Source organism: Labrus bergylta, chromosome 17 (genome assembly GCF_963930695.1).
Source record: "Labrus bergylta chromosome 17, fLabBer1.1, whole genome shotgun sequence".
Lineage (NCBI taxonomy): Eukaryota > Metazoa > Chordata > Actinopteri > Labriformes > Labridae > Labrus > Labrus bergylta.
In genome coordinates, this window is record NC_089211.1 from 17696613 (window position 1) to 17709363 (window position 12751).

At 40.4% G+C, this 12751-nt stretch overlaps 3 protein-coding genes across 11 annotated transcripts in view; 1 reads left to right on the forward strand and 2 right to left on the reverse strand.

The window, feature by feature from the left end:
* Positions 1 to 5401, forward strand: part of rapgef1b (Rap guanine nucleotide exchange factor (GEF) 1b) — a 49078-nt gene extending 43677 nt beyond the window's left edge. For all 9 annotated transcript variants that reach the window (XM_020634597.3, XM_020634596.3, XM_020634595.3 and 6 more), the window contains 9 exons: positions 71 to 163; positions 705 to 890; positions 2118 to 2202; positions 2305 to 2399; positions 2524 to 2602; positions 3345 to 3446; positions 3599 to 3696; positions 3780 to 3908; positions 4173 to 5401. In XM_020634597.3, the coding sequence (XP_020490253.1) occupies positions 71 to 163; positions 705 to 890; positions 2118 to 2202; positions 2305 to 2399; positions 2524 to 2602; positions 3345 to 3446; positions 3599 to 3696; positions 3780 to 3908; positions 4173 to 4323 (1018 nt within the window). In that variant the 3' untranslated portion in view covers positions 4324 to 5401. The remainder of the gene's footprint in view (positions 1 to 70; positions 164 to 704; positions 891 to 2117; positions 2203 to 2304; positions 2400 to 2523; positions 2603 to 3344; positions 3447 to 3598; positions 3697 to 3779; positions 3909 to 4172) is intronic.
* Positions 5402 to 5454: 53 nt separating this feature from the next.
* Positions 5455 to 8297, reverse strand: uck1 (uridine-cytidine kinase 1). The gene is made up of 7 exons (XM_020634606.3): positions 8113 to 8297; positions 7493 to 7652; positions 7154 to 7250; positions 6898 to 7040; positions 6723 to 6817; positions 6251 to 6299; positions 5455 to 6168 (listed from the first exon to the last, which is right to left on the reverse strand). The coding sequence occupies exons 1-7, from the start codon at positions 8200 to 8202 to the stop codon at positions 5972 to 5974; spliced, it is 831 nt and encodes a 276-aa protein (XP_020490262.2). The 5' UTR covers positions 8203 to 8297; the 3' UTR covers positions 5455 to 5971.
* Positions 8298 to 8589: 292 nt separating this feature from the next.
* Positions 8590 to 11617, reverse strand: dnlz (DNL-type zinc finger). The gene is made up of 3 exons (XM_020634663.3): positions 11227 to 11617; positions 9440 to 9579; positions 8590 to 8811 (listed from the first exon to the last, which is right to left on the reverse strand). Exons 1-3 carry the CDS (start codon positions 11488 to 11490, stop codon positions 8658 to 8660), a joined length of 558 nt encoding a protein of 185 aa, XP_020490319.2. The 5' UTR covers positions 11491 to 11617; the 3' UTR covers positions 8590 to 8657.
* Positions 11618 to 12751: the final 1134 nt, after the last annotated feature.

Consider the following 12751-nt stretch of genomic DNA (forward strand, 5'->3'; position numbering starts at 1 on the left):
TGTAGAGTTTAGCATGTTTTATTTTGAAACCGCATATAGTGTTTTTTTTGTGTCCTTGACCACTGAGCACATACACCAGGTTCTGCCACAGTCCAGACACCTTCAAGAAGCGAGTCAGCAAGAACACGTTCTTTGTGCTGGTCCGAGTGGTGGATGAGCTGTGGTGAGTACGACTATGTTGTTTTGGTTCTTAATCTGGGAAAGAACTTCTTCAGAGTGCGTAGTGAACCTCCTCGGGAAACGTGGTATTATAAATAAACAGATATATGAATTAGTAGAAGACTGTGAAAAGAAAATCAGGCTCATCAGAAAATAATGAATCAAAGTATGTGTACGTTTTTATAACATAGAAGTTACCACTGCTTTTAGTATGCTTTTGTTTTGAAAGTATGTAAGCTATATTTTGACAATCGACATACTGTTTGCAAACATTTGCAAAAAGATCCCCCACAGGGTCAAGATTATTAAGAAGATAGGGGGGAATTAAAAAAACCTTCTTTGTATTATTTCTTAATGTCTATAAATATTCTTCAAAGACATAAACAACTAGTGTGATGCACATATACATCACTTTAAAGGGTCATTGAGACGAACAGTTTAGGGAGTACTAGGGAGTAGCTCTCACTTTATTCAACCGTCTCTTTAATGCACATTATATTTTAAAAAAACAATTAAAAATGCTGTTTTTCTCCTGTGTGGTGCAGTTTGGTGGAGCTGACGGACGACATCTTGAAGCAGCTGATGGACCTGGTGTTCACGCTGGTGTGCAACGGCGAGCTCAGCCTCGCCCGTGTGCTCCGCAAGAACATCCTGGACAAGGTGGAGCAGAAGAAGCTGCTACGATACACTAACTCCCTCAAGCCGCTCGCTGCCCGAGGGGTCTCTGCAAGGTACTGGGGGTTCACTTCTCTTATTTCTATGGCTTAATACCTTTAAGGCTAACCAACAGTGTTTTTTTTTTCTGGTAGACTGACTCTCAGAAAACTACAACACCACTTAAGATTCCTTTAACTCATATTCAGATATTCTTATTATTGTCCAAGCTAATGTTTGCTCGTGTTTCCAGCCTCTAGCCTCTATCAGGGCAGAGTACCTGAGGTAGCTGTTTCATAATGTACGTTTAATTAGCTTTGTGACTTTGCAACTTCCTAAATTAGTAACTGCTAACACTTCAAATGCTTTTAAAAATGCAAAACTCAGACACAGCAACTAAAGGATATGTTAGAATAATAAAGTAAAACAAAGTTTGAGGCCTAACAAAGAAGATAGTTTGTTGTGGTGAAGGAGACCTGCACCAAAAATGACAGATCAATGAGTGCTCGTTATTTTTTCGACTCACGTCTTCCACCTGAGTAGACGACCATTGCATCAGTTGAAAATGTATTGCTTGGTAAGCAGTCTGACACAGATTGAGACAATTGAGTGTATATCTGCATATATCAATAAGCAGGGCTCTGACTGGTGGAGCCATGTGATTACATCACACCCCTTCTGCTGACCACAGCACTTATTTCAATTATTCATAAAATGGCAAAGATCCTTCAGGTCGGGACAGTCCACAGGCAGAACAGATTCTTGTGTTGGTCTGAAGCAGACACTCACTCTTACTCGTGTTGTAGTCTGCGATAAGTTTGCTCTGAACGCTCCTCCTCAAATAACTAATGAAAAAAAACCAACACTTGGACATAAATTCGCATGACTATATCTATCATGGCAAATGTATCCAATCTGCTGTTTTAAAAGTTTGCCCCATATCCCATCTGTTCACATGGAGGAGATGGCTTTATGACCTATATTGCAGCCTGTCAGCAGGGGGAGCTCTAAATGTTTTGGCTACACTCTCAGGAGGCTGTTGAATATTTATATACAGTTTATGATTGAGACAAAGATGTAATATGACTCGCCTTTCACTACAAAGTAGCACATTTTGCACTTTTATGCTTCACCTTTTTAGAAATAGTCCTGAAATGTATTTAAGAAATAGACTCCTTGCAGCACAAGGAACTACAATGAAAGAAACAGTCCTCTCCTTTATTAGTATCCTGTAGGTGCAGCTAACCTTCAAAGTCAAACTTTAGATTGAAGACATCACCTAATAGTTTATGTCTCCCTAACAGGCCGGGAACCCTGCATGACTTCCGCAGTCACGAGATTGCAGATCAGCTCACTCTCCTTGACGCTGAGCTCTTCTATAAAATTGAGGTACAGCAAGTTGCTTTGTGTTAATCCTCGCAGCATTTGCCCACATCGATTTGTGTGTTTCCACTCTGAACTCCATTTGTTTATTCCTCCTTTTCCACTCAGATTCCTGAGGTGCTGCTTTGGGCCAAGGAGCAGAATGAGGAGAAGAGTCCGAACCTGACTCAGTTCACAGAGCACTTTAATAACATGAGCTATTGGTAAGACCCCCAAACCAAATCTATCCCCTCATTTGTCTATTATTGATATTCCTGACTTCCCCCTTAAAGCATCTTTCCCTCAATGTTGTTACGCCTCATTTATATATTCCTCCTTCACCTGCAGGGTCCGCTCTTTAATAATCCAGCAGGAGAAAGCTCAAGACAGAGAGAAGCTGCTTCTCAAGTTCATCAAGATAATGAAGGTTAGTGACATATAAATATCCACTTCAGACACTGGTTATTTCCCGACCTGTGAACCAGACAACTGTGTGAGCACATGCTTGTTTATTACTCTGGAAAGTATGAGCTGTCCCCCTGAAGTTCAGACAGATTTTTTTATCAGGCCATAATCACGTCGGGCAATTCACAGGTGTTATCTACTATGGGGCGAGTTAAAAGAGCATGGGTCATTAACGGCTGCTGTTGAAGAGGAACCAACTAAATCCATTATTAGGTCTAAAGTTTTTAAGAGTTCTTTGGGCGTCTCATAAAGATGCACAAGTTATGTACGCGTCTGTTGCAGATGGTGTTTACATTTTTATGTGTTAAGTGATTTTTTTTTAATTTTTCTTTTAACTGATCAAGCACTTTGAGGTTGCTGATTTAAAAACAAGAAATTGCATTCATCATTTTTGGGTGCCCAGGACAGACAGTATATTTGTTGCCATGGTATCAACACAGTTAGCGATATTGTTGAAATGTTTACAGGTTTTGTGTCAAAGCTTAAAATGTTGGTATGGTGACAGATAGTCTGTCAGCCTAGAGGTCTGCCTCTATAGCACATGTTTCTGTGCTCTTTGGGCCAATGGTAACACCACCACCTGACGCCCCCCCCCTCCCCGAAATATAAAAATGAACAGAGAGGTTCTGATCTTATTCAAGTTTGCTGGGATTGTATTTTCTCTCATGTTTTTATGCTTTAACATTTCTTATTTCTTTTTACAGCACTTAAGAAAGTTGAATAATTTCAACTCCTACCTGGCTATTTTGTCTGCCCTTGACTCCGCCCCCATCAGGAGACTGGAGTGGCAGAAACAAACCTCAGAGGTGAGGGGATCATTTGGTTACGATGGGAGGAGTTACATACTGTACATACATGCCATCATGTTCATAACAGAGAAGATCTCTGTTCATAGACGGTGTAGCCATAAAGATGTTGTCACTTTTCCTCTTACACTTTTTCATTCTTCTTCTCTCAGGGATTAGAGGAGTATTGCACATTGATTGACAGCTCCTCCTCCTTCAGAGCGTACAGAGCAGCTCTGGCTGAAGTGGAGCCTCCGTGCATCCCGTACCTGTAAGTGCATTCACGTTTTAACATGCATGTTTCTCCACACATTGTGAAGCTCATCTTGACCTGACTCCTTCTCCTCCTTCCAGCGGTCTCATCCTCCAGGACTTGACCTTCGTCCATCTGGGAAACCCTGACCTCATCGACGGGAAGGTTAACTTCTCCAAACGCTGGCAGCAGTTCAACATCCTGGACAGCATGCGGCGCTTCCAGCAAGTGTAAGTCCACTGGGATGAATCTGTGCTATGATGAACTTCACATATTACTAGAGTGCTTTGTAAACATCCCTCACAGTAATAAATAAATGTCAGCTTTTGTTTGCTCTGGCAGGAAGTGGAATGTATTTCTACTTAGTTTTTCATTAAACTGTAATCATAAAACAGCTCTACGATCTCCACATGGGCTGTTTGTTTTCTCACTAATGAATCACTGCAGTAATCACACCTCCTCCTCCTCCTCCTCCTCCTCTCATCTCATCTCAGGCATTACGAGCTGAAGCGCAACGACGACATCGTCTGCTTCTTCAATGATTTCAGCGATCACCTGGCGGAGGAGGCGCTGTGGGAGCTGTCGCTGAAGATCAAGCCCAGGAACATCACCCGGCGCAAGACAGACCGCGAGGAGAAGACCTAGGACTCCCTCCCTCCCACCCCAACCCCCGCTTGACTGAGACTGACCTCCAACTGTGCTTCATGACACTAACTCCACTTTACTACAGACTGAGAGAAAGACGAATGGAAGCTTTCCGCTAGAGCTAATGGGAGACTCAAACGACAGACAAGTGAAGCGTGGCCGAGGTTTACAAAAGAGCGCTGCTGCTCCGGGAAATTTTCATTGGGATTACTGTGGCTCTGGCAGGGGAGAGATGGAGTGGTGGAACAAGAGGAAGCCTGGTGCCAAGGAGAAGAAGAATCACACAGAGCGGACAGGGAGACACTACAGAAATAACCAAAGTCTGCTCCCTGGGCTCTCTGTTTTAGAGTGGAGCTGTTGCGTGTGAGTGAGATTGAGCTGAATGGTCCATTACCCTCAGAGTTGCTCCTTCCTTTTATGTATGTGCCATTTGTTTGGTCATCTTCTGAAACCCCCCCCCCCCCTCGAGTTTCCCCTCAAACAGCAGAACATGGACGTGCCCTGAACTATGACTCGCAAGCTGCAGACACAACACTCTGCTGAGGGATCACAAGAGGGGGTTTGAACTTACAAAGAGGATGACCGTTAGAGACTGAGTTTGTTTTAAGACATTTTTTTTTTTCTGTGTAAGAATCATGTATGGTTATGAAATGTATTATATACAGTGCTCCTTTTGTTCTCGAAAAGGATGTTAATGCTTATGAGAAGAGCTAAGCTTCTCCCAAAGTGCCATACATATGTGCACTCAAAAAAAAGCAAAGCAAAAAAAAAAAAAAAAGACAAAAAGATGAATTACTAAAGATGCTGTGATCTATGTATGTCATACTGAATCATCGTGTGCCGTGTTCAGGTGTAGAGAACCATCAGGCAGTCACAATCATGTCCCCGTCACGTCGCCGTGTGAGAGCGTGTTTGTGAAGTGCGACCGAAGTCCTCAGAGGCTCGAGTGTTTGTCATTCCAAAAAATGTGCTGTAGAAAAATCATTTGAATTCCTTTTTTTGGGGGAGATAAAAAACCAACACATCACACTGTGCTATCAAACACCAATAAAACAAACAGCTCTGTTTCTATACACACTGTTTGGCTCAGAAGCTTCATTTGGATTTCAAAACTCAAAACAAGACTTTAAAACTTTTTCATAGAAGTTCCATTTATTGTTGGACAGATTGGTCAGTGGAAAATGAACTTAAAAAAAAATTAAGGCATGTATTCAACTGTAAATGATTCAAAGGAAGCACTCAATTTGTCCGACACTGCTGAAACGTGGTTTTAAATAAGTTAAAAACAAACATCGAAAGCGACAAAGCTGACAACAGATGACTCTTTATAACCTTTTCATTTAAAGCCAGTATAAATATAAGGTGCAAAGCGTGACTGACATTACAAGTTTAAATAATGCTCCATCCCTCTAACACATTTTCATCTGTTTCAGTAACGGCATCTGACGACAGTCAAAACTGAAAAAAATCTAAGACTATCATGGAAGACTGTTACAGGTTCTCGATAAAATTACTGGTTATGCACCAATAAAAACTGTAAAATGAAGAGGTTGCAGCACTGAGAGCCATCCCGCACAAATTTGCAGCAACGACCTCAGCTCAAAAGATCATATTCACAGCCTGAACACATCCAGCAAAGTCTTCTCTCTCAGTGTGGTCGACAACTGGGCTCCAGCAGGACTCTTTTCCCTCCCGGAGGGTTAGCTGCTCCGTTCTGCAGGTCGCCCTGCTCGGAAATGGCGCGCTTGAAGCCCCTCACGTGACTGTTAATGGATCCCCGCTGCCATTTACAGATGTCGCCGTTCAGTATGTCTTGAATGTGCTGGACGATGAGGTTAATGGCAACTAGTAAGAGACAAGAGATCTGTCAAAATTCATGCTGGAGTAATTGGCAGGTATGCAGCTTTATTAAGGGATTGAAACGTACCCATATTGTCAACTCCCCTCGGAATGATGACGTCGGCATACTTCTTCGTCTGAAAGGAAAAATGTCTTTAGAAATAAAGTAAAGTAGCATTTAACAAAGGTTGTCACATTTTCTAAACTTCAATACCGCGTGTTTCAACATGATTAAAACTTTTTATTATTCAGCTTCAAAACAAACTTTAGATCTTCAGTGAGGTTTTAATCAAAAGCTGCAGTGAGCCAATGAGAGAGAGAGTACTGTCTCATTTTCAAAACATGTTGGAGCAATAGAGACAGTGTGCAGGAATCTGCGTGCATTTATTGTTAATTAAAAATGAGAAATTACCCAATATTGGATGCTAAGGACAGATATGGATATTGTATTGTAGCTCATAATTCAGGTATACTGACAACCCTAGTACTCAATCCTATCTGCTAAAAGTTTGTTGACACTAGAAAAAAAAAAAGCCAAAAATCATTATTGTCATACTTACAGGCAAACAAAACTCCTCAAAAGCAGGCTTTACAAACGTTGTATACTGAGTGAGAATCTGCTCCAGGTCTCTACCTCTGTTCATATCTCGCAGAACTGAAAGGAAAATCAGGTCAAATGATCCTATAGAGTGGTAACTTTTGGAATATACTGTGTGTGGAAAAAGACATTAATACCTCTGCGAGACAGTCTGACGTCTGAATCCGTGTCCACAAACAGCTTCATGTGAAACATATCCCGCACCTGCTGCATGTAGAAGACCAGGATCCCCTCAAAGAGGACCACGTCAGCTGGGTAAACTGTGATCCTGTCCTCCAACCTAGAGAAAATATGCAAAGTTTTCAGTAAAAAAAAAAACGATTTTGAGAAAAGCTGAAAAAAAAACCAAAAAAAAAAAACCCCACCAAGGTTCAGCATTCGTCTTCCTCCTACCTGGAATGGGTGACGAAATCATACGTTGGAACTTCAACCACCTGTCCCTCCACGATGTCCTTCAAGGTTTTGTACATTAACTCGTTGTCAAACGCCTCTGCAAAACAGACACAAACAAACACATTTACTAGTGATTTTAAAACTGTATTCCTCCACATCCTGAGAGCTAAATAGATGTATAATACAGTCTGCTTTTTTTTTTAAATTGCAGAAACGTTTTACTTGTTTTTGTCACTGCAAGTGAAAGTAAAAGGCAGAATTGCAGTTTCATTTCTGAAATATGTGAAACTTTCCTTTGCAAAGAGAAAAGGACAATGTGTGCATATGGACTGTACCTACCCGGGTGATCAAAGTTGTACTGGCCCTTCAGCGCTTTCATCTTTTGCTCTGGAGTCAGGACTCTGTAGAAGCTGTCCTGGCTTATAATAGCCACCTGCCTCTGGCGATGGTCCACCTTGTTCTGGCCCAGGAGCTCCATGATCTTGGCGCACACTGTTGACTGTAGGAAGGAAAAACAGTAAAACTATTGATTCACAAGACTAGAATGTGTTTGTTTTTTAGGGTTAACTGACGTGTGCAGAATGAAAGGCATTTTGTGTTAAGTTTGTTAAGTCAATTCAGGAATCCTGGACGTTGTGATTGAGTGTGAAATAAATAATGTCAGTGACCTTAACTAGTGCTGATCAGCTGACTGCTGCTGCTGCTCTTTGCATAGCTACAGAATTAATCAATACAGCTGCTAGTTGTTGGCGCACATAGTGAGCAATTGTAGTAAAATCAGCAGAGAATGCATTCAATAACAGGTTTACCAATAAATAAATGAGTGAGTAAGTGGGCGTGCCTGCTACTTTGACAGCTTGGTAAATGCTAGTTAGCAACATAAGCTAAGCTACGCCGGATACTTACAACGTTCTCGGGTGATTCTGTCTAAAAAAAAAAGAAAAGAAAAACGAACTGACCTTGCCGCTGGCCGTTCCTCCACTGACCCCTATAAGAAAAGGTCGACGTCGGGGCCTTTCTGCCTCTTCTTGGGCTCCGAGAGCATCCATCGCAGTGCCCGCAATTTTTGGAGAGACTGCGGAGTTCTTGTAAGCTAGGCTGTTAGCTTCGCTGTCTTTAGCAACAACACGCTGTTCTCGCGATAACTCAACTCAATTCGCATGAAGCGTTTTTAATAACAAAGAATACAATCAACACAATTAATTAGCCTAATTGTAATCATTAATAACTTAATAGTAACAATAATAAATATCAATAACATTCTTACAAGACTAATAATATCAATATATATATATATATATATATATATAAAATAAACACATTATTAGAGAAAATAGTGTAATTCCTTGTTTTGGTGTATGGGCGTGTTTAAATGTTTTTTTGTGTGTGTTTAGATTGGTGTTGTGTGTGTAAATATATTCAGGGCATGAAAATGATTACAAAAGAGTTAATTTAATGTCAAACTAAAACGTAACTTTCCATTATATACAGTATGAAGACAGCGTTATTGTTTCTCTTCGTCATTGTCTTTTTTATCTGTGTCTTCACCACGTTGAGAATTTTCTTTGATCGATTCATCCAGTACTATCTCCAAAGCAGCACTTCCTTCAACCCTCTTCACCGTCTCTCCTTTGGCAGCGAGGATTTCCTCAATGTTTCTGAAAAGAAATTCAGCAATGAAGAACACGAGTCATTAAAATTAAAATATATTACACAATTATTGGTAAGTCAAAGATGTCTGTTTTTTTAATGGATTATTTAAAGCTCTTGCTTCAATGTGTGAAATGTGTTTGCTCAAATCCCCAGTGTTATATGATGCATCTTAACATTATCAGAAACTTGCATCAATGCCTAAACAAGAATTTGGAAGTGTGCAAGCGCATACACGTCTTAAATCCTAGCTGCTGTTTTGAACAATAGATTTGTTTTTACAGTCAAGGATACTGACAGTGTTATCAATCTCCTTTAATAGTACAGGCAACACTTCTAGAGCTACACCATAGACTGTTATTGAGTCACACTAAGACCAACATATCACTATCTGCATTTACTTTATGTCTTTCAGAAAGAAAATTGTAAAACAGAAATTCCAGCATGTTTCAGGCTATATAGAGACAGCTGCCATAGCACAATTTGTCCACCAGAGTTCACTAAGAAGTCCATTTTCAAAAATGTCCCACATGGTACCAAAAATATATTGGTAACATGTAAGGAGGGGGTGCTTGTTATAAACGTTATTTTCTGTTCTGTGATTTGGTTGTTGTTGTGTTTATAAGCATCACTAACCTCTTGCCTTCCAGGTCAGAGAACCATTTGAGGTTGTCAGCGATGATGTGGTGATTTTCACATCCTGGACATGTCACTATGACGACACCTTTGTGGTAAGCTTGTTTGGATATTTTCTTCGAGGACCTCGTGGAGCAAACCTGAAAAAAAAAAAAAAATCCAGTTAGTCAGGATTTAAAGGGTGTTTAAGGGCGTACTCACACTCGCCTGGATCACCATCAACTCCAACGCCTGCAGATTATACAAAACAAAAGCACTGAAACTGGCCCATCGACAACCACTACATCCATTCCATATCTGGCATACAAACCATTACACAAAGACACCAAGCAATAGCCCTCAAGTATCTATCATCTGCCAGAAACAACCCTGCCCTCCGGAAAAACCATCATGGAAGCACAACAAACAGTCAACACCCCCCCCCCTTGTCAAAGAAACCCAAGCAACTCGACCCTCCATAACCCAGTAGTTTCCTCCCAGCCGATACTGCCTGAACATTTATCACACATCATGCATCACGCCTAACACTGGACCCAACATTAACATTTAAAAAAAACACATCAAACAATTAACAAAGACGGTCAATTTTAATATAAACAATTTTACACAGGTAAGATCCTTCATGAATATAAATGCTGCTTGAATGTTTTTACACATATTGAATACTGTATAATCACTTTCTGCTGGCACAACACTTAAACCAACACAATCTCTTTTTAAAAAGGCCATAAAAATCTTTGATATTAAGCCATTTTCGTTTCACCACTGCACCGTTTTAGATAAACATAATTTACTAAATTTTGGTTCATTTTAAAAATGCATGTTTTATATCTATCAAATTTTGCACGGACTTGCTCCTCCTCCTTTGAAGGACTTTATAAAGCTGAAGTCTGCCAGTGGGATTGGCACCCGGGGGGCCACAGCCCGAGAAGACTGTGAGGTCCCACACAGACGCACTACATTCAGACAATAGAATAGAATGTCTTTATTGTCATTATACAATTGTACAACGAAATGATTTGGCTTCACCTTTAAAGTGCACACACATACAAGCATCCACAGCTAAAAACAACAAAAGAAGAAAAAAAAAAAAAAAGAAAGGAACTCTCATTCAGGTAGGATGGGCAATGTATGGTAGGAGTTATTTACAGGCGGTAGCATAACAGAATATAAATAGATATTGCAGAAATATAAAATAAATATTGCACGGTATGAAAGGTAAAATGTAAAATTGACAAACTGTTCTGTCAGTCATAATAACGAACTAAATGTTGGAATATTCTCCCACTCACAATAAGAGACACACAAACATGTGCAACCTTCAAAACACACCTCAAACAGTGGACAAAAAGAAAACCAAGTCTGTGACCACCTTTAACCTTTAAACTCTCTTATTGTCTTGTGTCACTTGTGCCTTTGTATGTGTCTTTCTCTGTTACCTGCCTATAGGGACAACAGATTGGAAACTAGCACTTCTGCTATAATCTGGCATTTTTACAGCTGTAATTGTTACAGCTGTTCATTAATATGCACTGTCCCTAACTAATACATGAATAAATAAATAAATAAAGATGCACACAGCCAGACAAATTGACAATTGATCATTTTGGTGCCTCGGTCTGCATGTGTCCTGTAAACCTCCTCAGCTGACATAACTGAACCCACCCACCCACCCTATGGATAGATAAAGCCCTGAACTATCCCACCAGGATCCTGATGGTTCCGTCTCTCAGTGTCACACCAGGCACTTCAGAACATCTACTGTCAGAGCAAAGCGGTTCCGGTACCTCGCATGTGTAAACGAGTTGATAATGGGTTGACTGAACTTTTCCAATGGCGTCCTTTCGCACACTTGATGACGCTGAGAATCCTCTCGCACTGCCACGACACGTTTCATATCGCTCAGCCGGTAACAGTGTGCGGACACTCCGCCGGTCCACAGACGGGAACAGTCCCGGTGGTCCGAGGGCGCCACGGTGAAACGCAGCACGTGGTCTGAGCCGTGTTAAAAGACGAGGACGACACCGAAACAACCGACTGACGGGGAACATCTTCCTGGACGAGTCTCAACACACGTTTGGTACAAAAAAAACAATAATAATTATGCAAAATCAACATGAACAGCAATGGACGTTTCGTCAGCGTGAGGTGTGTCGCGGTCTTGTGACGTCAGAGCGAACGTAATTTCACAGTAAGGCAAGTTTATTTACGTCGCACATTTCAACGACAAGGCAATTCAAAGTGTTTCACACTAATATTTACAGTCTGTGGTTTCACACAAGACATCAAAATCGTTATGACAGAGGAAAGAAAAGAAACATTAAAATAGAACATTAAAAAAATTAATTAAAAAAAAAAATCACTGGAATTATTAAATCTGAACATTATAAAAATAATTTTATGAAATAATAAAAAATAAAATAATTTAAATGAAAAAATAAAATAATTTAAATGAAATTAATTGAAATAAATAAAGTAAAAATATTTTTTTAAAAGAGTTAAAAGTTACAGTGCAGAGTAAAAGTTTAAAATCTTATTAAAGCTGTTTAGTGAAAGGCAGCTGTGAACAGGTGTGTCTTCAACCTGGATTTAAAAGAGCTGAGAGTTTCAGCACACCTGCAGTTTTCTGGGAGTTTGTTCCAGATATAAGGAGCATAGAAACTGAACGCTGCTTCTCCATGTTTGGTTCTGACTCTGGGGACAGAGAGCAGACCTGTCCCAGACGACCTGAGCGGTCTGGATGGTTCATAATTAATCAGGAGGTCACTAATGTATTTTGGCTCTAAACCATTAAACGCTTTATAAACCAGCTGCAGGATTTTAAAGTCTATTCTCTGACAGACTGGGAGCCAAGTGTAAAGACCTCAGAACTGGACTGATGTGATCCATTTTCTTGGTCTTGGTGAGGACTCTAGCAGCAGCGTTCTGGATCAGCTGCAGTTGTCTGACTGATGTTTTAGGCTTTTAAGTTTTTAAGTTTTTCCAGGTCCTGCTGGGACATAAGTCCTCTAATTCTTGATATGTTCTTTAGGTGATAGCAGGCTGACTTTGTAATTGTCTTAATGTGGCTTTTAAAATTGAGGTCTGAGTCCATCACTACGCCCAGATTTCTTGCCTGGTCTGTGCTTTTAAGTCTTACTGACTGAAGCTGATCGCTGACTCTTAGTCGTTCCTCCTCCTTTGCTCCAAAAACAACAACCTCAGTGTTGTCTTTGTTTAGCTGGAGAACATTAAACTTAAAAATAAAATGATCCATAAAGTTTTTCAAAATCATCCTGTGATCTGTTTGCATACGTGCAGCGTTTTGCTAAT

Bases quoted from the DNA above. Each gene is read 5' to 3' on its own strand.
- uck1 (XM_020634606.3), bottom strand. From the start codon at position 8,202: ATGGATGCTCTCGGAGCCCAAGAAGAGGCAGAAAGGCCCCGACGTCGA. The intron at 7,251-7,492 runs GTAGGTACAGTC...TCTGTTTTGCAG, and splicing joins GTACAACTTTGATCACCCGG to AGGCGTTTGACAACGAGTTA. The intron at 6,300-6,722 runs GTAAGTATGACA...TTTTCCTTTCAG, and splicing joins TTGAGGAGTTTTGTTTGCCT to ACGAAGAAGTATGCCGACGT.
- dnlz (XM_020634663.3), bottom strand. From the start codon at position 11,490: ATGTTCCCCGTCAGTCGGTTGTTTCGGTGTCGTCCTCGTCTTTTAACA. The intron at 9,580-11,226 runs GTACCGGAACCG...TTTTTTTTTCAG, and splicing joins AACTCGTTTACACATGCGAG to GTTTGCTCCACGAGGTCCTC. The intron at 8,812-9,439 runs GTTAGTGATGCT...ATTTCTTTTCAG, and splicing joins TCTGACCTGGAAGGCAAGAG to AAACATTGAGGAAATCCTCG.